The sequence below is a fragment of the Fringilla coelebs genome (genome assembly GCF_963513975.1).
Source record: "Fringilla coelebs genome assembly, chromosome: 1".
Taxonomy (NCBI): Eukaryota; Metazoa; Chordata; class Aves; order Passeriformes; family Fringillidae; genus Fringilla; species Fringilla coelebs.
In genome coordinates this window covers 38,619,790-38,644,928 of record NC_140028.1, presented here as the reverse complement: position 1 = coordinate 38,644,928, position 25,139 = coordinate 38,619,790, and the positions used below count along the sequence as shown (strand labels likewise).

Genomic DNA, 25,139 nt, shown 5'->3' with positions numbered 1-25,139 from the left:
AAGATTACTTAGTCCACACGGTAAATAATTTTGTTCCTAGCAGCACTACATTTCTTTCAAACAGAAGGCCTTAACTGAGATTGTTTTCTTTGCCATTCATTTCTCTACCAACGTTGCTAAACTAGAAAGTAGAAGACAGCATCTGAACTAATTGTGAAAAGCGCTGCCAAAATGGCTGTGACCACAGACTGGTAGTGTACCCTGAATCTTTCAGAAAGGCTGCCCTTGTAATAACACTTTACTGGGACTGAATGTAAAGGCTAGTTCTTTACAGGCAGCTGATGAAATCTTGAATATTTTTTTCTCTTGAGACAAGAAACAAAATTTGAGAAGCTACAGCAGTTTAAACTGCATTGCTGCATAAGCCTTTGTCCCTAACATAATGACCTACTCAGCACACCAGGTGCTTTCCATGTAGAGAACACATTGCATAAAGGTGTTGCACAGGAGGGACAAAACATTTGTCTCTAGTAAATTTAGTGTTTGGAAACACCACATCTCACACAGTGCAGGGGCTGTTTTATAACATAAACTACCTACATTACTAGGTTTTTTGCTCAACACATACAGGCCCAGAAGTCTCCTCTCTCCTCTAACATTTACACTGTAAATACTTCCAGATATTTTCCTATCAGATATTCTAACCTCAAGTGAGACTTTGTAATAACCATTTGTTAGTTATGCTAGGTGTGCCTGAACGGACAAACATACTTAAGAGCAAATGTAGTGTTTGTAATGGGAAACATGCACCAAAAACCCCGTGTAAATGCTACTCATTATGAGGTGACAAAAATGTTACCTGCTGCTTTTCTAGGTCTATATTACTTCATGAGCACATTTTTTTTTTTTTTTTTGCAATGGGTTAAAGCTTTTATTTACATTCCATGTAAGCTATACATATCTGTCACTCATCTTTAGCATTTATGTTGATGAAACTTGTCATGAAGGTTATTGTGACTTGCTAGAAATGGGCCTTTTCAGAACATAAATTGTAAGGCTTAAGCAGACACGTGTTAAAACCACTAATATGTTCTGCTAAGTCTCTCTTGTCTTCACTCAGCCTCCTTACAAGGTTTTAAGCAGTTTTATTGACATTTGAAATTCTGAAAATGTCAGCTCTTGGCAAGTGTCACAGTCTAAAAGTGTTATTAGTAGTTCTCTTAGGAAGTGTAAAAGAGTATTTTATAAGAACAATTTTGTCTTTCAACAAACCTTTTGGAAATGATGTGATAACCACAAATTCTGCACAGGAATGAAAATAAACTGTAAATTCCTCAAATCATATTTAAGAAACAATTTTTTAGAAAAGTTATATTATTTGGTGACCCAGTAGTCTGCATTCAAATTGATACAATCCCCACTTCCCAAAGTATTGCTAAGGGGAGTAACACACTGAGAAGGAAACCACTCTCTGCCTCCTTTTTCCCACCATCTCCCATCTGCTAGGTAAGTGTTTGAGGGCTCTGACCCCAGATCTTCTCTAATAACAGTCCCTCCAGTCATTTTATGCTCGTTTGCAGCCAAAGAGTCTCCTGAGTGTTCTAGTCCTGTAATCCACCTCCAAGGACTCTGATCCTTCTAGTATGAATGAACACAGAACTGCCCTGGACTGCATCTTCTCCCTTCACTTGTGCACACCATGACTCTTCTGGAAGCCAAGTTGTGGTGGGCATTAATATACACCAAAGTTGACTGGGGTTTTTTTACCATATGAGCAATGTATTAAAGTCATCCCAAGCAGAGGGGGAAGAGATTGGCATCACACATCTCAGGGAGTTAAGCTGCATCTGTGGATCACCAAGGGAAATATACCAGCACATTGCAGTTCCAGTGCTCCATCTCTGAAGAAGCAAAGACTCTCTAGGGTTGGGGGAAGCCCTGTGACTCTTGCCGGTCACTCCAACTTACTTCAAGTTATTTACAGCTCAAATGTCTCAACAAATCATGGGGCTGGGGGGAAGATGTGAGAGGAGAAGCATCTCCCTTACTTTGTATAGCAGTACACTTGAATTCTAATGCATTCATTCAAAGTCTGAAAGAGTCTTGCCTAATTTTCAAACCACAAAAAATGCAGAGATCCATCAGTAAGTATCATAGGAACATAAAAATCATTAATTCCACAAAATTGTTCTGAAAGATTAGTGTGAATCATTTTATCCTTAAAACTGAGAAAACATTGTGGTTTTAAATACTCAGTATTATCATCCAAGCAAATTGGCCCAGGTCAAATGAGCAAATCTAAAAAATGAGATCACTAAATTTTCTCAGCTTGATAGCTTAGTAATAAATAATGTGCTTCTATTCAATCTGTACATTAAGTCTTTTATGTGGCCTTAAGGCACAGTCTTATGGCCATGGCCATTACAGGGTAGCCATAGAAACTGACACATTTATTTCTTGGATTAGTGTGCCATTGAAAATATTAATATAATGCAGTAAATGGGGATTTGATCTAATCTACTGATGCTAGGCTGAAGTTACTAAAAGGTTGTATGCTCTTCCAGTGGAAGAAGGATTATATTTGTGGAGTACAGCTGATGTTTTGGTTACAAACACCATTTAAACAAACTATCATATTTCACATACTCCATGGATTCAAAAAGGTTAAACTAAACATATAGGTATATCCACCACAAAGGTATATCATAAACTTTCTTTCTAAAGCAAAAGTGTCAAAAGTGGAAGTCATAAAGGAAGAGAAAACATAGATGCTCTGCATATTGTGTAAGCAGGGCAATTGAAACAGCATCTCACTCGGCAAATATGCAGGGCTGTACTCCATGGACACACCGTTAGCAGCAAAGCCTATACCCGCAATACTATCAACATTTTAATAGCATTCCATTATTACTTTCACATTAAAAAAAATGTAGGGAAAATATTTTTAAAAATCTTAATTCTTGGTTTTCTTAATTTGTAGGTGCCTTCATAAATATTAGGGTTCCCATTTCAGTTCCTTGTAATGTTTCATAGTACTCAAATTCTGACTACCCTTTACACTGCAGTATACTACATAAATTCAGAAGATATATTCTGACAGATGAAGCATTGTTGAAAAGCTAAGTACAGCACTTTGTCCTTGAAATGTTAACATGTAATGCCATAAAGTATTCAAATAATAATTTACTCAATCTTTCAGGGTAATTAATTAAAACGGTTTAGGTGTTAGAGAAAATCACCTTGAGCTTATAAAATTGGAATGCCTCCTCTTTTCTTCTCTGCATGCAAGCTGTTCCAATGGACTTACCACATGCTTTCCCAGTTATGGTTTTTGATTTCAGCAGATAATAAATAGCCAGGATCTAATTTTGCCATGTCAAAACCGATTATGTTTCACAAGAAAAGGTGGAGTGCTCACCTACCAGATGAAGGTGAAACATAAAACCACTTTTATTTATGTGAAGTGTCCAAATTCAACTCAACCTGGCACTAGGTACTAGGAGTATGTAGACTTTACCTGTCATATGAATTTATACATCCCTGGAAAATGTCAAATATAAACATAAATTTAATCAAGGAATGGAAACCTTTATTATCACAGAAATAAACACAGTTTTTGACAACTAATGTAAATTATCTTAATCCCTTTTTCACTTATTTTTCAGAAGGTCAAAGAAAAAAACAAGAAACACTGAACAGAGACATGGCTGATGAAAATATTTCAAGCAAGTCCCAGTCCAATTATTAATGCTGATGTTCCAAAAGGAATTTGTGCTCTTTAGCAACAGCATTGCATTCACATGTGAGTTCCTTTTCCCATTCATTACAATGGGATAAAACAGAAGGCTTACAACAACAGATAAACAAGCACTCTGTATTATTCTGTAGTTTTCCTCAGTTGAGTAGTCTTTGGACAGCATTTTAATGGCTGAAAAAAACCCTGCACATGATGAATAAGGATGCCATTCTCAATTAACATGGACAAAGGATCATAGCCATATTTGGCAAATGAGGTAGCTGTGGTGTAAGAAAAGCAGGAGTATTCACAGACATTGCCACATACATCACTGTCCGCAAATCAAAACAAGTTAATGACATTTTTGTACATCTGCCCAACTACATGACTACACATTAGTCTGGCAAGTACTTATTAGACCCAAATTAAATAGCACAATGATTATAGTTCATATGTACTAAATATCATGTTATTAATTTATACAGCACTAAATATGGATGCTACCAGCATATAAATAAATGATGAGTACCGAACCAAAACGGCCAAAGTTACAAAATATATTATCTTCATTAAATATGTCTCAGTGCTAGGAATGCCACTATACACAGAGTTTCCAGTAAAACATATACTCTGGAGGAACTGTTATACATTCTCCACAACAAATGCGCTGACAACATACCCAACCCCAACAGCTCCCCTTTCAGTCAGCCTCCACATTGTGCACTTGTACAAATAAAATCACCAACACAGAAAAACCAGCATCCGTGGAACAGATGGTGAACTCATTGGTGAACAGTGGGGCAAAAGCCCCACAGTTCAATCCATATCCAGGAAAGAATGGGATGTTATAACAAGGAACCTCAGCCAAGGAAGACCAGTAGCACACACCAGAAATCCCAGGTGTTTAACATTAGAAAAATCTTTGCTGCACATAGATGCCTTCAATATGGAATTTATGTGCCAGTGGTTATGCACAAGTTTATCGTACCATGCATAAACTTCACCATCTTTTTATTAAGATGTTACATTAATTTTAGATGCTTGGCAGTCACAAACCAAGGAACGCTAGCAAACCAGATGAACAAAGAAAAGGATACTTTGAGGAAACATATGTTACCTATCTCTACTGCTAAACCATCCATGCCAGTTTTATGGAGGATTCCTATCCCAAAGCTTTGCCTGTATTTAAGCTTTAGAAAACAGACCTTTGGCACAATCACATCTAAGTCTCTAAATTAAATATTAACACCAAGGCAGTTTTTTGAAGATGTTCTGAAGATTGAGAAAACTGATATCTCATTTCTTTAACCCAAAATTTCTTTAACCCAAAACCTGGATCCAGACCAATATCACTGCTAAGCTTGCATATTTCTTTCTGTCACATCATTACTTATTTGCCCAAATTTGTGCAATGTAGAACTTGGCCACATTTTATTCCTGTTTCATAAAAGATTTTGCTTTCATCTGATTTTTTCTTTTAAAGATCTCACATTTCACTTTTATGGGATCAGTTTTCCAACAATTGAGCTTATCAGCCACATCTACACTGCTAGTAATTCAAACCCTTGGCATATTTATTGATTCCAAAAACCTATTACATGATATCGCTTACATCCCTGTATTAGATTAGACTGAATTATTGGGGGAACTAACAAAAGATTACTCAGAACTCAGCAGAGAGCTTATACAGACGTCATCTTACCTGACATCTAAACTATTTGCTCTTGCACCTTCATTTTTAAGTGTTGCACACACAGAACAAGTTTTGCACAAAACAAGTATCTGAGGCAGCTTTACCAAAATTTTTTTCTTCCACCATTAAAATCCCCAGCTATAACAGATAGGTTGTAGGTATAAAACATTTATCCTCTTCTTTCAGAGAATATTGATGAACAACTAAGGCAAGTTGTATCGATGAGTAAGATGTATTATGACTGAACAATCATCCAAGTTCAATTTAAACCTGAGCTATATACTACCTCTGAATATAGTATGTATAAGATATTTATATATGAGTATAAATTATGCACTTCTTTGGACAAAAAAATGCCAATAAGTTTAAAACATGAATATGTTAATTAGATTTAAATTCATCCATTATAGAAAATATTTTGACAAGTATTCTAAGAGTACTGTTTTTAAAACAGTTCAATGCATTAAATATATGCAAATTTTGACAGTCAAAAATGCATACTGCATATCTGAGATACTATCATTCTTCACAATCATTGCAGCCTCTAGCTAGATACAGATTTTTCATGACAGACAGAAACATTTCCTTCTGTGTATCTCATATTCTCAGATTTCTACTTCAAAATGATTCCTGAAACACTTAAAGCCAGACTCAGAACTACTGCAAACTAGAATGGTTGCTATACACTCGAGTAAGCCAAGCCTGCCAACGCTGAACCATATTCAATCTCACTTTTCAAGTAGAACTGCTTGTCATTGGAATCACATCCACTGGTGAATTTTAGGATGTTTCATTCTTGAATTATCAGCACTAATAGTGCATATATATATTATTTTCAAAATATGTCTAAGGTAGACATATACATGGGATTTGCACACAGAAACACATTAGCACCCATATGAATTTGAAGCACATCCTCCATTTTGAAAAATCCCTATGTAACTGTAGGGTTCAGTCTCACATCTGGCTAAACACCATTTAAAATTGCAATTAAATGTGAATTCTGCCCCCTCTTTGCTTGGTACTTTTTCTGCAAACACATGACAAACCAGAGCAGATCACCAGTTACAAGAACCTAGTATGAAAGACTAGAAAGCTGTAATGCCCATTTGCTTTCAAAGCAGAGTATCATTCCATAAAGGCACCCTGTGTGGGCACAGAAGTATCTGCATGGAATGCTACTCTACAACAGGCAGAGTAGAATAAATTCACATTACCCAGCACTCAACCACACCCACAGTCTGCTGTAGATCACAGCAACAAAACTGTAACATAGAAACAGGTCAAGAAAGAGATCAAAGGAACAGTGAACGAATTCCCTGTATCAGGAAAATACACTGATTCCTTAATTACATGTATTTACTTATGCAAGGATTTTGAATTTTGAAATGGGGATTTAAAGGAAACATTAAAAGCAAATTTTTACAAGTAGTAACAGTTGGTCTTCGAGATGTCCCAGGCAGGCAGCAGCCTGAATCACACTGTGAGAGCATCACAGCTTAGTGTGAGTCACATGTTTCCGAAAGATCCGGTGAGAACATGTGGATGGAAAGATGTGTAATTATTTTACAACAAAAACAAGATTTCTGGCATGAGTTTTCCTCAGCTACTAAAGTTAAGTGCAAGTTCCCTTACAACTACCAACGATCTTTATCCTACTTAACAGAAAAAGGACCTGGAGGGAGTCCTACTGGGACTACTGCAGAGAGGCAGCAGTTTTATGGGTTTGTGCATTTGTTTCTTACCCCAGATGCACAGCCTGTGTGGGGCTGTCTTACTAATGAAATTCCCTTTGAATTGACCCACTACACAGGGAAAATAAAACTAACTGATTATTTTTTGAAGAAAGAGTAAATCAAATGAACTTCAGTCACAGTTTTGCAACTTCAGGAGGGCCAGATAAAATGTGATCTTGTAAGTGCAATAGCTAATACTGGGTTAATGTACTTACAGGAAAGACAACACTCAGTAGAAAATGAATTTAATGTTCTCAGTAAGATTTCTTTAGGGTCAGTAAGTATAAAATGCAATAATCTTGAAAATTAACCCCAGGTGTATAATTTTGTTAATAGAAGAAATGTGCAGGATAGAAAAACCACTAAATTTTATGTAATGTTTTATGCAGGTAAAAAGGGTTCCTAAGACAGGGTTATATAGCCCACCAGAGGCCAAATCACAGTCCTTGAAGAATGCAAAACTCCTCTGGACATTAGTAACATTTTTCCTAGGGTAAAAGCTGCAAGGCCAAGCCAGTCATTGAAGTATTCTGATACCACAAGGCTCTAAAAGCCAAAGCAGTGATAATGGCAGAAGAGCTGTTATTTCTGTACCATAAAAAGAAATTTCCCAGAGATGCTATTACATTTAAATGTATTCTGATATTGCATTCTGCTTTTCCATCTCAGACACTGTTCTATCTGAACAAGATGGACATAACATAGAGCACAGTATTTTCTATTAAATATAGTTATAAGGGAAGAATAACAACCTTGGAATGACTCACTTGCAGGACCAATTCATAGGTTACACTGAGTATGAAAGGCAATTTCAGAGTAGTGGTGGAAGAAAAGGAGTTTTATAACAGAGGTGATGCAAACTAATTTGGAGACTCAGATACACAGAGAACTAATTTGGAGACTTGGATACATGGAGAAGTACACAATGTACTATAAACACTTCAAGGCAGGAAAGACTGGGGACTTTTTCAAATACAGTGGTATCTGCAAAAATAAAGTCCAATTCTGTTCAGTAACAAAATCATTAAAAAGGATGAAACATATTAAAAATTCAACACTAAAAAGGCAGCAGCTTTGTACTTGTGCTGCACTGAGTCTAAACACAGGATACGACGAATAGGGAACTGTATTAAGGGCAGGACTGGTGACAGATGTTGGCAGTCCTATACAAGTGGTGCACACAGAATGTAATGAGATATTCACGAGTGTATTTCAGCCCATATAATAAAGCACCAAGAGGGTAAAGTTTTTCACATGCTGGCATTACTTCCTAGGATAATGGGAAAAAAATGGTAAGAAAATACAAGATTTGTTTAATTCTTTCACAAACATCTTGTCACAGTTCTGTATCCTAGATGATACATGTCTTTGTCACGACAAATATAATGAAGTTTACCTTGTAAAATATAATGCAACAGACTTAGCATTACTTCTGTGTAAAAACAGTATCTTCTACAAAGGAACTGTACCATAAAAATTGATGTTCATGAAATGTTAATATAATCTAAAACCACAAAGCAAGGAAATTCCTTAAGTTAAGAGTTAAAATGAAACTTCATCCTTAGCCCACCCAAAAGTGTTTAGATATAGCAGGGCTTGCCAAAAAGTAAAAATCCTATATACAAAATATTTTGCCATCACTAGAAATTTCAAACTAAATATGGAATTCCAGCTCTAATTCTTACCTTTCTCTTCCCTGCTTTTATGGGTATAAACAAGTCCTTTCAAATCCTTCAGCATTTGTGTGGTTAATAATCTTTTTAACTATTTCTGCGTAGCAGAATTTTTTTGCCAGTTTCTCAGCTAAATAATCAACCCCAAGAAAAGGGAAAACCAAAATCCAAATAGTATAGTTATCTTTATGGAGTACTGTGGAGTGGCCCTGAAGGAAAAAGAATTCACATATCTGAGCGGTCTGCTCCTTGTACTTCAAACTCATCAGAATTTTTTTTTTTTTTTTAAGGGCTAGAGGCACAAGTTATTGAACCACCAGATAAGGATTGAAATAAGATCTGCTGTTGAGGAAGAACGAGGTTCTCAACCGAGTTACGAGATAGCAGATTGTGATGTGGAGAAGAGTGATTTTTTTCAGAAATGGAGGAGTAAGGGATGCGGGGAATGGGACAGCAGATGACATAGCATCTCACAGTGTTTCTCTAGTTCTAGGCCACAATTAAATTTGTGTTGAAGAATCTATACATCCATTTTTGGTGACTGCTCTTTCTGCTCTTTCTCTCACCATGATTTATTTTCGGTTATACTACTTTTCCCCATTTCTCTTATGAGATCTCATCTATATAATGGTCAAAAAAAGGATTTCCTGATTTTTTGGATTTTACCTTCTTAAAAGAAAGTTCCAGGTAGAAAATGATAAATCATTCCCTGTTGCAGGAGGTCAGGACTTTCTACAGAACGTGAGTGAGGAAAGTAGTAGATGAATGCAGCAGTGGAATAGCTAATATGATGTTTCATGGACTAAGACAAAAAGCACTTTCCAAAGAAAACCCTAGAGCATGGGGAGTTTTTCCCATGAGCCAGCAAATATTGCCAGAATCATGCAAGTTCACAGAAAAAGCAATATCTGTACCACAAAGACTGCTGCAAACCCACATTCACATGACTTATAACATCACCCAGCACTATTTTAGTTGATCTGTCCTGATCCTATAGCCCTACAGTCATTCAAATCCAAATTTGGCTGTTTTCCTTAAAGTAGACATGTTGCCACACTAGGTCTGTGAACCTGAGATTTTCAATTCATCACAAACAGCTCAGGGTGAAAATTAGTCTGTTTGGGGCACACTCCACACACTGTCAGTACAGGTGCTTCAGGACCCTCTGGTGAAGTCCCTACTCATCTAAGAGTCAGCTGGTTAGTTTTTCCTGGAGATAGTTTAGGTGTCCATACTGGTGGAAATGGTATCCAGGTTTAGCCAAGACCAATCAGAAAATTATCTTTCTACAGAATATCTCCATATTTTCTTCTGTTCTAGTATAAATTCCTAAATCTCCAAGTGACAGATATGCTAAGGTTGCAATTCACCTGTCTTTTCAAAGTTCAGCCTCTGTATAGGGTGAATACTCAAAACATAAAGGGAGAAAGGAGGGTCCTGGCACAACAGAAACTGGTGTTCAGAGATGGTGAAATACAAACACATTCTTGAACCAGCAGGAAGGACCACAGCTCTTTTGCTCAGATGAGTTCCTTAAACACTCAGTGCTCTCCTTCTCTGCTCTCTTCTCCCACACTTGACTGAACACTCACTACCAGTGTGTGTGAAAAGCTCACATTTCCTCACAACATTTCATCCTTACCCGTGACAGTAGGACCTGAAGATTATGACACTCTCCACTTCAGAATATTCTGTGGTTCTGTTATTTTTCATTTTTTTAACTACTAAACTTTGTACAGGTCCATTACAAGCTCAGTAGTAATAAAGAAAGATTATGATGAGTGGAAAATGGTAGAAAATTAACTTCCAGGCCTTCCATGCCCCATGGCTTCAGAATATGCTTACACCTCTAACAAAGAGCTTCCAGCATTGCTAGAATCCCAGACAACCATGTAGGAAGCAGCAGGTTAAGGGCTCTGTTGTAAGAAACTTGTACCTAGAAAATCTGCAGTCATCTGCTCCAGCTAAAGCCTTCTAAACTCCTCCTAAATTCAGAACTATTTTACTCTGCAGTAAATATTAACATTTAAATTTTGAATTTCTGAAAAGAGTTAATAAAACCACAGCCAAGTTTGAGAATGCTACTTTAGTATTTCCACTGTATTGTTCTGTTTGAGAAAGCCCTCTGTCTGAGAAAGCATTCTTAAAAGGGCAATGGATTCTGCTGAGTAACATATTTTTCCTTTTCAAAAATATTTTTTTCCTGAGTTTTTGTTATTATATACATGGACTCCTCTCTATCTCCAAAGTAGAGTGTTATAGAACGAACCCTAAGGATTTTTAAAGTAAATCCCCTGGTTTTACTAGAACTGAAATAATTTATACAAATTTAGAAAGTTTAGTATAAACATATATTTCAGAGATACCACTTTAATTATTTCCATAAGCATAGGAACTATATATATAATAAATACATGCACAATAGGCTTTCTCTTACTTACAATTGTAGGTTTAACTACAGTACATGTGACAGCAATTTTGGTCAGAGTATCTGTATTTAGAGTTGGAGAATTTTTAGCCTTAAGGAAATTCAACCAGCTCCATTATCTGCAGGGCATCTTTCAAATTCAGGAGAAGAAAAGATACTGAGATAGAGAAGGGCCTTTTGTTCAGAAGTAAAGTTCAGAAAATACTAAGGCCTTAACTTATGCTTTAGTTCCTCAGCCCAAAATGGGGGCATTGTGACAAAATAATAACACAGGTATTCTCATCTTCAATCCAAAACCTGTAGAATGTAATGAATGAGTCATGACAGCCTGCACCAAAGTATCGGAAAGAAAGAATTGGTAAGAGAGAGCCCAAGATCTTCCTAGCCACACCAAGACTTGGCCCTCACTTCACTCACCGCTACAAAATTCTCTCAGCTACTAAAAAGGAGTTAACTCTGCAGCAGAAAAATCTGTCCAGCAATGCTGAAAAGACTCAGACACTCTTAAGAGACAATAGCAATGAATGACATGGATATGATCAAATGAATCAGCAAAACACACAAAAAAATTCTTTTTAAACAATATTATTTGGGTTAGAAAGTCATGTGATCAAAGTGTAAAAAATGCAAATTTGAGGCTGCTCGATAGTTTTACTCTGGTGCAATTTGCAACTGCATTAATGATAAAGTTGCATGGCATGATCATTTATTCCACATCCTCTGTTTTGCTAAAATTCCTGCCAATAATAACATACTGAAGAGCAAAATCAAGACATCCTTAACATCCTTAGAGTAACCTAACAAAGTCCTGAAAAATGAAGTCCTCATGACATCCAATGTTGCAATTTTTAAACTTTATTTCAAGAGCTACAATGGTGACTTACAAAAATGGCTCTGGTAGTTAATGTTGCAAAATCTAAGTAGACTTTTTCTTCAACATTGATAAAAAAATTTAAATTCTTCATTTCATACAGGTTTAAAGTTTCAAGATCTGGAACTTTCCCTTGAGTCTTGTGGACCTGGTGCTCTATTTTTTACTCACAAATCTCGACAACCCATAGTAGTGTCAGATTCTAGTAGATCCAATCCATCAATGTCATATATTAAGTCAGATGTGATCTGTTTCATTAGAAAAAGTAAATCTCATTGGTTTTCTACTTAAGGTGTTCACTTATTTTAAGCACTCTTTCAGGTTTACTGATGTTCAAGACGCAGTTGGGTGAGATACACTTTAATCCAACACAGGAGCAAACAGGCTCCATAAAGGTGCCAGCACGTTGTCAGACCATTTGATGTGCCTTCAACAAGTGGTGAGCATCCTTTCTTCCTACACTTTTTACACAAATATAGCCTGAAAGTCAGAGTTGGCCTTACACAAAGGGTGAAAGAGCAAAATTTGCTTTTCATTCAAAACAAACCAGGAGAAAAGAGGAAAGAAACTTTGTTACTAAGTAACAATTCCTTCCCAGGGGTCCTCACAGAAAAACTCAACTGTCATCCTTTAGATTTTCATGTCCCTGTAGTGGAACAAAACTCAAACTCAGCTAAAAGTTCCTCATAACGGTCTTGTAGCTGTGCTTTCAGTCACTGATGCTTTATGAGCTTTAAAAAGAATACAACCAATGCTGTGGTTTTTGATGCAAAATGAAACCTGGAATCTAATTTAAGATATTGACATATAATTATTATTCATAATAACAAACATTTGGCTTTGATATTTTAATGTTCTTTGTTATGGAAAATAATTGGGTCTGTTTAGCAGAGTTATTTTGTAGTGATGTATCATTTATTGTTCTAAAGGAAAAAAATTATTAAAGTTGCATTACAGTTGATATCAGAACTTGGTTTTAGCATTAGACTTAAAACTGAGGTCCTTATTGAGATAAATCTCCCATTAAATTAACAGTGTTGCACCAAAAAGTGTGCATCAAATACAGTATGAAAAAGAAACCCCACTAGCTCTCAATATAAATGAAAACTCCCAAGATTTCCCCTTGTCTCTATAAGGGGACAAGACTCAAGGGCAGCCTGCCTCTGCAAATTTTTCCATTCACTTTTTTTTTTTTTTTTAACTGATTTTGCTCAAAGTACTCTTGAAAATTTAAAAAAAAAAAAGGAGAGAGAAAAAGATAAACACACTTTAGCAGTCTTTGGTCACTGTAGACTTGATATGAATTTACATCATCAAAACACCTCTTAATTGTGTTAAAAATTTATTGCACACATTCTTCTCCCAAAATTCACAGGACGCTTTTTGCTTTACAGTGCCTTCTCCACTTGCATGCCCGTTTTCTCTAACATTGGAACATATATCAATTGCTTATTAAAAAAAGAAGTGTCTTGGCATGGCTGACCTGTAGAGATACAGAGCTAAGCAGAGTCAGTGAATCCACTCACTCTGATATGCACACATGATATGCAATTAAAATCTCCATTCACATTCCTACAGGGTTGTCAATCAAGAGAAAAGCCTTTTTGACAACATCCAGTGAAGCGTACCAACTAACTGCTGAACAGGAACTTAAACAGTAACAGCTTTTGTTACTAGCAAGAACGGATTTTACCAAGATTGGGCTCAGTTTCTAAAGAAATAATTATGTTAAAATTTTGGGGGCTTTTCATTAAAAATTAAAATGTGTCACAAAGCTATTGTGTGTGAAGCTATCATATTATGTAATACATGAGGGTTATCAGATATATGTGGAAAAAAACCCTCTCCAACCTTTCTTAGCTGTAGGAAACAATTTATCCTTTCATATTTAGAACAATGAACAATGATTACAAGCTGTTTTTAGTGAGAAGAGAACATTATTCTAATTGCATGTTGTCTATTTGGTAGGCATTGAATATCTTTTATAACATGACATTATAAGCTGCCCAGACACAAAACTAACACTGAAAAAGGTCTGCTACTGCCAAAAATGATACTGTGAACAATTCATTCATGATACACTGGAAAATAATTATAGGTATGCGCAACTCCGTGAAAATATCCTACCTTTCAATTTACAGAGGAAAACAGAGGAAAAGTCTTTGATAAACATTGAAGATGCTAACATTTACTTTCTAATACGCAGTCACATAACACAGAAGTTGTAAGAGCATTAGGATAGTTTCAAATCCACTCTGTAAAGGTAAGACCAGTAAAAATACATTGATTGTCAATAATCTGATGTTTGTGTTTTGAGCACTAACCTTGAATTACAGTTTTCAAACATGCTAATATTATTAAATATTGAAATATTTGCCCTCTTGCTTATCACACTTCATAACTGAAGAGAGAGCAGATGCATCCTGACTATTAACAGTCATGACAAATTGCCTTACTAATGAATGTTACACACTGAAAGTGCCATAACTGATTAAACTACAATTTCCCACTACCAGATAGAGAGAGACTTGGGAACTCCAGCAGTGGACAACTCTGATGTTCTGCCAGCAGGCCTTCAGGGCACAGTGTGGTATTTAGAAAAACACACTGTAAATTCCATATGAATATATTCTAAAGGACTATGTGTATACAACAGGTTTTAAAGAACATTAGATGAAACAGCTTAGGTTCGTAGCCGATGAGCCATGCAAAATGGATGTGTTTTAACAATTTCAGAATCATTACAAGGCCGTGTTAGAGAATATTTCTGTTGGGTTCCTCTGCCCCTCTCCCCACCTCCCCAAACATTGCTTGTGCTTTGCTTTCACATAAAATCTTTCTTTTGTCTGTCTCTTTGTCGGTGCAAAATTGGCAGTGGTTCAAATTCAAAGTACTCCTATTCATTTACTGACCATTAAACCAATGTCATTCTAGTTCACATCAGCCAGAGAGCTAAGCTCTAAAAAACATAAAAGGCTTGCTTCACCACTGACGAATAATGTGTACATTTTTACAGAGCTTAAACCTTAATGCTTTGCCTGAAACTAACAATACAGTATACCTTATCATTCCTTTTTCACAAGCAGGCAGCTGCTGAAACGCTTGCCACTTCAAAATATCAATTGCTTGCCAGAGTTGTCCTCAACACACCCTGTCAAACTCATGTATATTGTGCAATGAAAATGGTGCAGGACTGAAAGCTAGAAATTGTGTCAAATTCTGCTGTAATGGTATGATGTGCAACGAACAATGTATGACAACCGTAGAGACTACAAACAATAGCAATGGAGCCAAACACTACATATATCACAACTGTCCCTGTACATATTTTATTGTATGTATTATATATTTAAAGCATGACAAATGTGTCATTGAAGCTATGTGCTACCCCAAAAAGAAACCCTTCTGCTAGTTAAGCTTTTTCATTGCTCTTGATGGAAATAGTAGTATTTTTCTGCCCTCTAAACACTTGTTTGTAAATCACACAGCACAAGAAAAAAATTCAGGTTTTCAAAATTGAGTAACAGATAACAAAAGACAATATTACAAGATGAGAAAATGAGATTTTGTTCAATTAACACTTTTGCTTTTCTATACAGACACAGAACCAGGCTACGTTAAAGAATATCTGAGGCTATGCAAGACAAATACAATATCACTACACCCATAAATTACAGTGTACCTAATTTTAATGTAGATAAGTGCTGGCCTATTGATTTGCATGTTTCCCTGGCAAAATGGAAATCCCATGTGAGTATGTTCTTTGTCTGTAGAAAATGCATTTTAAAAAACCTTTATGAATACAGCAATCTATGCTAAAAAGGAAAACATAAGTAACTAGTATAAAATTATGCAAGGAACCTAGGGGAAGCAGTGCTCATGTACGCACATGTATACATGCATGTCTCTGTGCATGTGTCAATGTCTGTTACACAGTCACACAGTTTTTTAGCACACAGAATTTCTACAAAGTGTCTTAAGTCATGAAAATTCAGCTTCTAGACAGAATCTTAAATTAGCTGAGGAAAAAAAATGAAAACTGCCAAACTAAGTAACAAAGCAAGTTAATCATAAGGTGACCATGAAGTGTTAGTCTGCATGCTAGTCTTCAAAAAACAACACATAGTTGTGATGAAAAGTGTTTAGGAGGAAAGATGAGTGCAGCAGCCCACAACAGCATGTAGGTTGCAAAACCTGAGCACAGAGTATTCCGTGAGGGTCATTAACTGATATAATCCTAACCAAAATGAATAGATACACCATTAAGGTGTTAATAAATATTTTGGAAAAAGAATGGGTGTTTTAGGTGCTCAGGGTTGCTGACCTTTGCTGTGTTTATTAGTGGGACAATGATGCATTATTAACACACAGCAGCTGTACCTGAACTGCTGCCATGAACATAATAGCCTTTTATAGCCATCAGGGGAGTGAGATAGGAGGCCTTTATTAACAACTACACATGATTAGCACATTATGTGAACTTTAGTAGGCAAATTATCTCTTATTGAAATATAATGTTGGTTATAACTAATTGTAAACATGATTTAAAAAACTTCTCAATGCAAAACGAAGTTTTACTGCCATTTAGCTAATAAGTGGCTAAGCCACTAAAAAAATAATTCATCTTTTCCTTTGTTCAACCTGTAAAAACAACCGTGCCTCACAAAAACCTACTGCCCTGTGATGAAAACATTGAAGTGACTGAATGACTTCCATATCTTGAATATTATATTTCAGAACCATAAAAAAAGCATAGACATTTCCAATACAATTAAGAAAACTGCTGGTGAAGAAAAAAGAACTCGCCTTACATTTTCCTATAAAGACTACAAGCAGTTCTTAAAGAATCATTTTCAAGAGTTAACTTGAAAAAATAACACCATGATTTACTTCAAAAAGCTTAGTTTTGGGTAAGATTATCCCATTAGCCTTTGCAACTGAACACAGCACTGAGAGTCCATTATGAGCAGTCTTTTATGCCCTAGCAGAAAGTCATTAACATAAAATAAATCATTAGCTTTGATATTAAGCCTCTACTATCTGCAGGTTTCTATGACTAATGTTCACAACTTTGTCTGCCAAACGATCAATTATATGTTTTTGAAAGGTTATCATCCCTTTTCACCATTATTTTTTTTTTACTATTTATTATTATTTCAGATCGATGCAAACACGACGATCATAGGAGAAACAAATGTTTTCTCTTATTCATGAACACAAACCTACCCACTTTTGGCAACTGTGACCAGAACAAGACTTCAAAGCCAATTACTTAGAGTACAGGATAGAAATTATGCACTCCCAGAGTATGTTCACTTCTTTCAAAGTCAGCAATGTATGTAATGAAGCAGAAATCTACATGTGTGTATATACGTACAGGGTAGCATAGATACAACAGACATTAACATGTTTACATACTCTTCTCTTCTAGCAGGAACTGTCTAGATAAATCTTTTACTTCATACTTCCTTTACAGACCCATTTCCCTAAGTACAGGTTATCACTGCCTGATTTGAGAGTTCTGAATTCTTGCATATAGAATAAGAACTGGAGTTCACTGCAGATTTTCTTAATATAACAAAAATACATACCAGCTACAATAACTTCTGTTTAACCTTTAAGACCATATAATCATCAACAACAATAGCAGGAGACAAAAGTACTACCACAGCAGCTCAATTTCCATGCTTAGCCAGCAGTACCTTTGAAAAAACCCACTTGTGCCACTTTTGATTGGTAGAGAGTGGTTTAACAGTCAAGAATGTGAATGCTAAAACATTCTGACATTTCCACTAACCTGGATTTGTCAGATGCTCATGTAATTCAAGTATGTTTTGCAACTTAGAAAGCAGCGTGTTCCTTGGGAGGAAACCATTCAACAAGGGTCTGTAGCAAATCAAATAGCAGCCCAGTGAGAAATACTAAATGAACAGTTCAAGAACAGTGTTAGCATATGTGCAATTGAAAGATAAGATATAAATATTATTAGAGCCATATGAAATTCAAATGCTAAAAATAAATTGCTGCAAACATAAGAAGCAAAACAAAACCACAGACATTACAAATGTGGGTTGCACCAAGATGCCTGCTGAAAAACAATTTTAAGTTTGAAGGTCTAAATCAAGAGCTAAACGTTTTATGTGATGATTTGCTAACTGAAAACTGATTGCTACCAATGAACATAAATGGCAGATACTCCATTAGAAGGGGGGAAAAGAGTTCCTTACGTGCACTCACCGCTTTGGAGGGGCAGAGTTTGTTGCTGCTGCTACGGCTACATAATCTGTGCCTAACCGTAGAATAAGGCAACGCTGCCATTTTCCAACTTAACACTGTAGGGAAAAGCATTATGATCAAGTAAATCTCATTTGGGCTGATGTGAATTCCATGCCTGAAAGTATTTTGGAAGCATTGCTATAATTAAGAGTCGGTTGGCGAATCTGCTATAAACCATGTTTTGAAGCAGTTTTTAACTCAACGCTTTTAATGAGAAATCATTCTTTGGGCAGAAAGTTGGTATGTAGTTGCATAGCTAAAACAGCAGAATAGACTATTTCATTTGGAAGGGATCTACAACAATCACACAGTCCAACTGCAACAACAAAACATTTAAATTTAGGTTATATTTAAAATTAGTATTTTATTGTATTACGCCCACGCTAGACATTCAAAGAGCATGTGTCCTCTTCAAAAAGATAAACAAAGCTGCCACTAATTGCCTCTGCTGTCAGTTCCAGAAGCCAAGGTCTGCACTGATCCAGAGACTACCCTCTCACCACACAAAGTTGTGCTTTAAGGTCACTCTTGAGCAGTGCTGAGAGTGAAGTCAAAGGAAGCTTTTTAACTTCCAACATCTAAGTTTTTTTATACCTACTATCAATACAGGATTTAAATATCCAAGAATTTTAATCTAAATCCTGCCATGATTAGGACAAATCTCTGCTTAAATATAAATTGTGTTTTACACACAGTCCATTTTTCAAATGCTTCTGTACATTTTTAGCAAGACAAGAAAGTCTTGCTAATGTGGGAATCTGAGGACCAGAGGGTGCTCAGTTCTTCACAGTAAAGTGTGACCATCCCCAACACATCCCAAACTCAACAGAAGCTGGAACTGCCCAGTCTTTCACAGTATCAGCTTCTCAAAATCAGCTCCAGCTCCTCTTTGGTTTAATGTAAACACCAAAGGTACTGCATGTGCTCTAGGGTTTAGTTAATTTAGCATTCTTAATAATTTACTGGTTTCACTTTTCTTTCATAAGACCTCATGATAGGCTGATTGAGGGTAATGCTCTAGAGATGAAACACATTGTTCTGGTATGAGACTAAAACATAATTTCTCTCTGGGTACTGATATTTGGCAGAAAGAAAAAAAAATAAATTACTGCAAATGCTTTGGTTTATAGAAATCTTTGAGGAAGATTTCTCAAAAGCACATACATAAATAACTTTCTATGTTCCACTTAATTGGGACCACTTCTTTTCTGAAACACTAAAATTTAGGGAGGCACACTTGAGACTTGCCCACAATTCTGAGACCACGTACTAAGATATGAAAGAAAAGACCAATTCCGTTCTTCATATGTGGTATTTTTGAAACTAAAAGACTTAACACTTGAAAATCAACAGTCAGCCCTAATGGAACTGTTTAATCTTTCCTTTATGAAACAGTAACAAATTACAAGTATGATTCTAACAGAGTAGAGGACAAGGAATTTTTTTTTAAGGGGGAGGGGAAATACATTCAGGATAAACAATATAAGCATAATCCAAAACGCTGTCAAAACAGTAACATAGTCTTTCAGCTTTAGAGCTATCCTTAAGAGAGCCTGCTTGCCACAACTCTGAGTTTGAGATAAAGACTGGATGGAAGCAAGCCCCTGGAAATAATGTACACTTTGTAAACAGCCATGGAACATTTTATTTAGAGTAGTCTCTATGGTAGGGTTAAGTTTACACAATAAATTACTCTAAACGCTGAGTATAAATAAATGCACTTTTGCTCCATGGAATTCTGATTACAAGCGGGATTGTTACCTGCTTACAAAGCATTGTATTATATCTCCTTATCCACTTCTACCCAATGTCACTCTGCTTTTTTCATTTGAAAGGTTTTGCTTCCCTCTCCCTCCTTTCACCTCTTTATTCCTCTTTTTAAAAACAGCTACAGTCTATCATTTTACCTCTGCTGCCTGGCTGTATTTTTCCACTGCACTGACAACTACCAGTGAATACAAGAAAGATGAGTTGTAGGCTCCTGTATTTTTGAACAAGGTAGCAAATCACAGAAGAATCCAGTGCATAATTCTGCAAGGCTAACCATTGGGAGCAGTAAAGACCATTATTTTCTGCCTGCTGATGGCAGAGGTCAGCATCCCTATCATTAGCTGTGTCAAACTACAATTAAATAACTGCACTTTATGTGAGCAGATATCTGAAAACACTGTGACGTTGCAAATATGAAAATTAAAATATACCTATCCTTCTTACAGTACTGATCAAAGTGGTCTTTGCAGGTGACACTGCAATAGGGAAAGCCACGAGGCTGTTATTTACTTCTCTCTTCCTAAACTTATCATCCGACTTCTTCAGGCAGCTTGAAATCACTGGCCATATTCTATCAAATTAAGACACTTGGATTATCAAAGTTATTTCTTTTATATAATTCAACTCAATTACAGAATGTGACATTTCCTAAAATAAACTTCAACTGAACAGACTACTCACATTAGCCTGAACATATCGGAACTGCAATTATGCTTCAAGTTTCAAGGGGCGAACTGTACAACCCCAACCCTAAATCTGTCCAGCATAAGAGCTCCACTATGTTATTTTAAAGGCTGACCTATATACCAAAGCATACCGTCCATTCTGTCTGTTTGTATAAGAGATACCTCTCACAGTTGTCATAACCAACATTGTTTGCATTGTTCCTTCACTTTACTCTCTCCATGGGTAATGCAAGAGAAACAAGGAAAAGCCTGCATAACAATATATGCAGAGCATAATGAGCTTTCACAGCAGATAGAGAAATATTAGGCTAAGATGCTTAGAATGCTATTTTAGGTTTATAAAATAAAGATCTAAGCAGTCTTCTGAAACAAAGCCTGCCAACTGAAAAATGTAAGATAAGAGGTGATTGTTTGAATCTACATTATTTTCCTCTGGCTACAGAAAAATGCACAGTCAATATCTCCCATGCATGTGCCTGGGAACTCATATGCTACAAACAACCATCTGATCAGGGAAAAGAACTAGTACTAACAGAACAACTAGAAAACTTAACAGCCTAAGTATTTGTGGAATACATTCTAAATTACCAGCAGCTCAAGCAGACTTCAAACGTAAAGAATCAAAGTCTGGCAAATCTGTAAAAGGAAAAGCACCACCAAAACCTAGATATGAAAAATAGGGCCAAATCCGCTAGTACGTGCCAAAAGCAAATTTTAACTAACTTTACAAGAAACAAGAGCCTAGAGGATCTTGAATGAGTTCTGAATGAGTCTTGCAGGTAGACTCCTAATGAAGACCACCACTCTGGCCCAGAATAAGGACCCATCACACTCCAGCCATCATCTTCTTTCCTGGGAGAGTTTAAAAGCAAACACTCAGCCAAACATACTGAACAGAAAATTTTGCAGGCCTCCCACCCTTCAAACTCCCTAAATACACACAGCCTAAAAATGAGTGACAGAGCAATACTGTAACATGATGACATGTTTAGAACAAGTCAGATAAGTTTTCACAGCAATGTTAATCATGCTGGGCAAAAGGAGAGAGTGAAGGGGTGAAAAATGAAATGTTCACTAAATGTACGCCTCCAAGGGGCCTGGCAAATCTACTCTGTCCATTTAATGTTATCAATGATCAGTGGTAAAGACATCTGAGAAAGACAATTGTTCTGTATTCGATATCTTATATTGAAACATTCCTGGTAAGTCTTTTCCAAGCATAAAACATATGTCTTATGACTGTGCACTTTTAAGCACATTATCAGTTCAGGCAAAGTGAAATAGAAGAGTTGCAACTTGTCTACAGAATGAGTGTCTCATTTGCATTTGAAAAGAACAGTTTGCTCCCTCATACATGGCATGACTTGAAAGAAGCTTTAACCAGCTAGTAAAGAAATTCTGAAACCGACTTTCTAAATTAATTTATTCGATTTGGAGTGCAACACACCAAAAATTATTTAAGGAACTTAATTGGAAAATGATTTAATATATTAAAGTAATTCCTGATTTTCCAAAGCATTTAACTTTTAAATTAAATCTGGCCACTATCTCAAGACTGATGAGTGAAATGTGTATTCAAGTCATTACCTTCCTTCTGAAGCTTTAAATCATTGATAGGTTTAATAACGTTTGTCCAGTTTCACTGCCAAACAGGTCTTCAAACACTTTGGTTCTTATGGCATTAATATCAGCCCAAGCTTTTCACATGGCAACATTTCACTGTTACAATTTACAAAACTGACAATAGAGAAAATAACAGCAAACCACAGATGAAAAGTAGCAGTAGCCTCATGAGTACTCAGAGCACTAACAGAAAATTAATGAACATATAAATGCTCCTTTGCATTTGAACTCTTCTTGCTGAACCAAGTTCACTCCTGGCACAAACTTCCAAAATATAGCGCACGTTTGCCAGATGCTGCAAAATAGTTACTTAAAACAACGCTAACAGTCATACCTCTGGGATCTCTCTTGAAATATCCTGGGGCATCCACCACAAAGGGCCCGATTTATCCCTGGATTCTATAACTCCATTGAGTATATGTGAAATGCAGCCAGGATGAATTTGGTCCTTTCTGTTGTGATTGGTAGATGCGACCATGTGGGAAACCTTTCCTGAAAACTGAGAGGGCTTCACCCGGGCGCCGCAGCCTCCGCGCCTCAGCAAAAGCACGCTCTATTTTGCTGTTTATCTCGGAATCGAGGCAGCTGCCCGGGATGAAAGGGTACGGCTCGGAACGTCTCTCTGACACGTGAGACCGTCACGACAATAGCCGGGCGCGGGACCGGGCTGTCCGCCGGGCCGGGCCGGGCCGGGCCGGGGGCTGCTCCTCCGAGGCAGAGCCCCGCCGGCCACCGCGCCCCGCCGCCGCCCTCCGCACCCGCGGCCGGCCCTGCGGAGCCTGCGCACGGCGGGGTTTGCGCTGCGAGGAGCCATCTGCTGCTGCAGCCCGCCACGGGCTGCCACGGCGGGCTTCTAAACAAGAACCCGAGCGCGCAGGTTTGAACGCATCGCTCTCTCCCGGCTTGCTCCCCTTGGCCGGGCTGTGCTCTGGGTAACTCGCATTTTCCGATCATTTCCTACGGCCAGCGTTTTATTCACGTGCAAAGCCCATTCCGTAACAGCAGAGAAAGTGCAGTTCATACATAAAGCACCAGCTGGCTCGGGCTACAGCGGCAGTAACAATGCAGGAACCCCAGCCCCCTTTCTCGGCAGCAAAAGTCACGCAAAGTGCTCCGGGATCGCAGCACCAAACTCTCGGAACCGGACTCAGGATTTGGGCTAGCGCACGTATCCTCTGCGGTTCCGCCTTCCCCAAGGCTCGGGGACCTAAAACTTAGCTCTCCTCAGATACTGACTCTATTTGTACAGGTTTAATCAAGTTACAGAGAAATTGGTAAGATAGTTGCACAGCCGGGACAAAGTGGAGCCGACGTTTTGAACCGACTTGTAAACACTATGCAGACTCATTATGCACACAGAGAGATGTGTATGCGTGTGTGTGTGTGTGTGTGTGTGTATACACACATATGTCACACACACATACACAAACGTGCTTTTCGGCTCTTTGACACATGAACTGCGGGGCAGAGTTTCTGCCGGTTTGTGGCGGACGCGATCTTTCTCATTAATAAGCGCCCTGGAAATTCAAGTCCCCCGCACCAACATCCCCGTCCACGCCGTTTCTCCGAAAAGATGTTATGGAAAATGCCTCCCCCACCCACCCCCCCAGCCCCCCCCCCCCGCTCCAGCCGCCCGCCTCCAGACTACTCCGGGGGTTTAATTTGGGGTGCCTGAGGGGGAGCCGGTGTGTGTCCCGGCGGCACCGCTCCGCGGCGGGCAGCACTGCGCTCCCCAAACCCCAAAGCCCGGCAAGTGCCGCTGCCCTCCCTCCGCCTCGCCGGGGAACTTGGTGCGCGGCTCGCCAGAGCGCAGCGCCCGCTCATGCAACGCGCCGCGACAACAGCACACACCGACAGCACAGATAAAACACCTCGGACGACACAAAACACGAGTCACCTTGTTGCAATAGTAGGGGTCCAGGCAGGGGGAAGGTCCCAAACAAGGCGTATCAGGAGCGGCTGCAGGCTGAGGAGGTGGTGAATAAAATCTTACGTCCATTTCACTAAAACATCAAGCAAACTCCTTTCCTTTTCTTTTGGTCGTTAATGTAGGTGCAAAAAAGGGGGGTGTGAGTGTGTGTGTGTGTGTGTGAGTGTGAGTGTGTGTGTGTGTGAGAGAGAGAGGGAAGGGGGGGACACACAAGACTGAGAAGAATAAAAAAAGAGGTGCCTGACTTCAGTAGTCAAACACCTTCCCTGCCTCACATCCGTTTGTGGTTTGTAAAGAGAGAGAGAGGAGAGGAAAAAAAAATCTCTTCCAAAAAAGCACCGGTCTGCAGATGTCTGCAAGAGAACCCACGAACCCTCCTTCTTCTACGGCAGGGCAGGTAACTTCGAGTACTTATTGTTTCCCCCACGCATCGGCACCGGGGCGCTCGCTCCGTGCGTGCCGCTCTTTATGGGAGTCTCGGAGTTGGTTCGCTTCTCCCTCCCTCCCTCTCGCTCGCTCCCTCTGTTCTTTTCCCGTTCTTTCTTTCTTTCTTTCCTTTTCTTTTTCTCTCTCCTTTTTTTTTTTAATATTGTTATTATTTATTTGCTTTGGTTTGGTGGAGTTGTATTTTGGTCGCCCACCACACCGAGGGCCTTGGGGGGTGTGAGAGGGAGGTGGCGACAGCAGCCGGGCCCCCCGCGCACCCCCGGGGGGAGCGGGGCGCCCAGGCGCTGGAAATGCCGCCCGGAGCCGCTCGGCTCTCTCGCCTGGGCTCTG

The 25,139-nt window shown here is 38.2% G+C and overlaps 1 protein-coding gene across 1 annotated transcript in view; it reads right to left on the bottom strand.

Moving 5' to 3' along the window:
* Positions 1 to 24,431, bottom strand: part of TOX (thymocyte selection associated high mobility group box) — a gene marked incomplete at its 5' end in the record, with an annotated part of 216,294 nt that extends 191,863 nt beyond the window's left edge. The window contains one exon of the mRNA XM_084205341.1: positions 24,330 to 24,431. Coding sequence (XP_084061467.1) covers positions 24,330 to 24,431 — 102 coding nt within the window. The remainder of the gene's footprint in view (positions 1 to 24,329) is intronic.
* Positions 24,432 to 25,139: the final 708 nt, after the last annotated feature.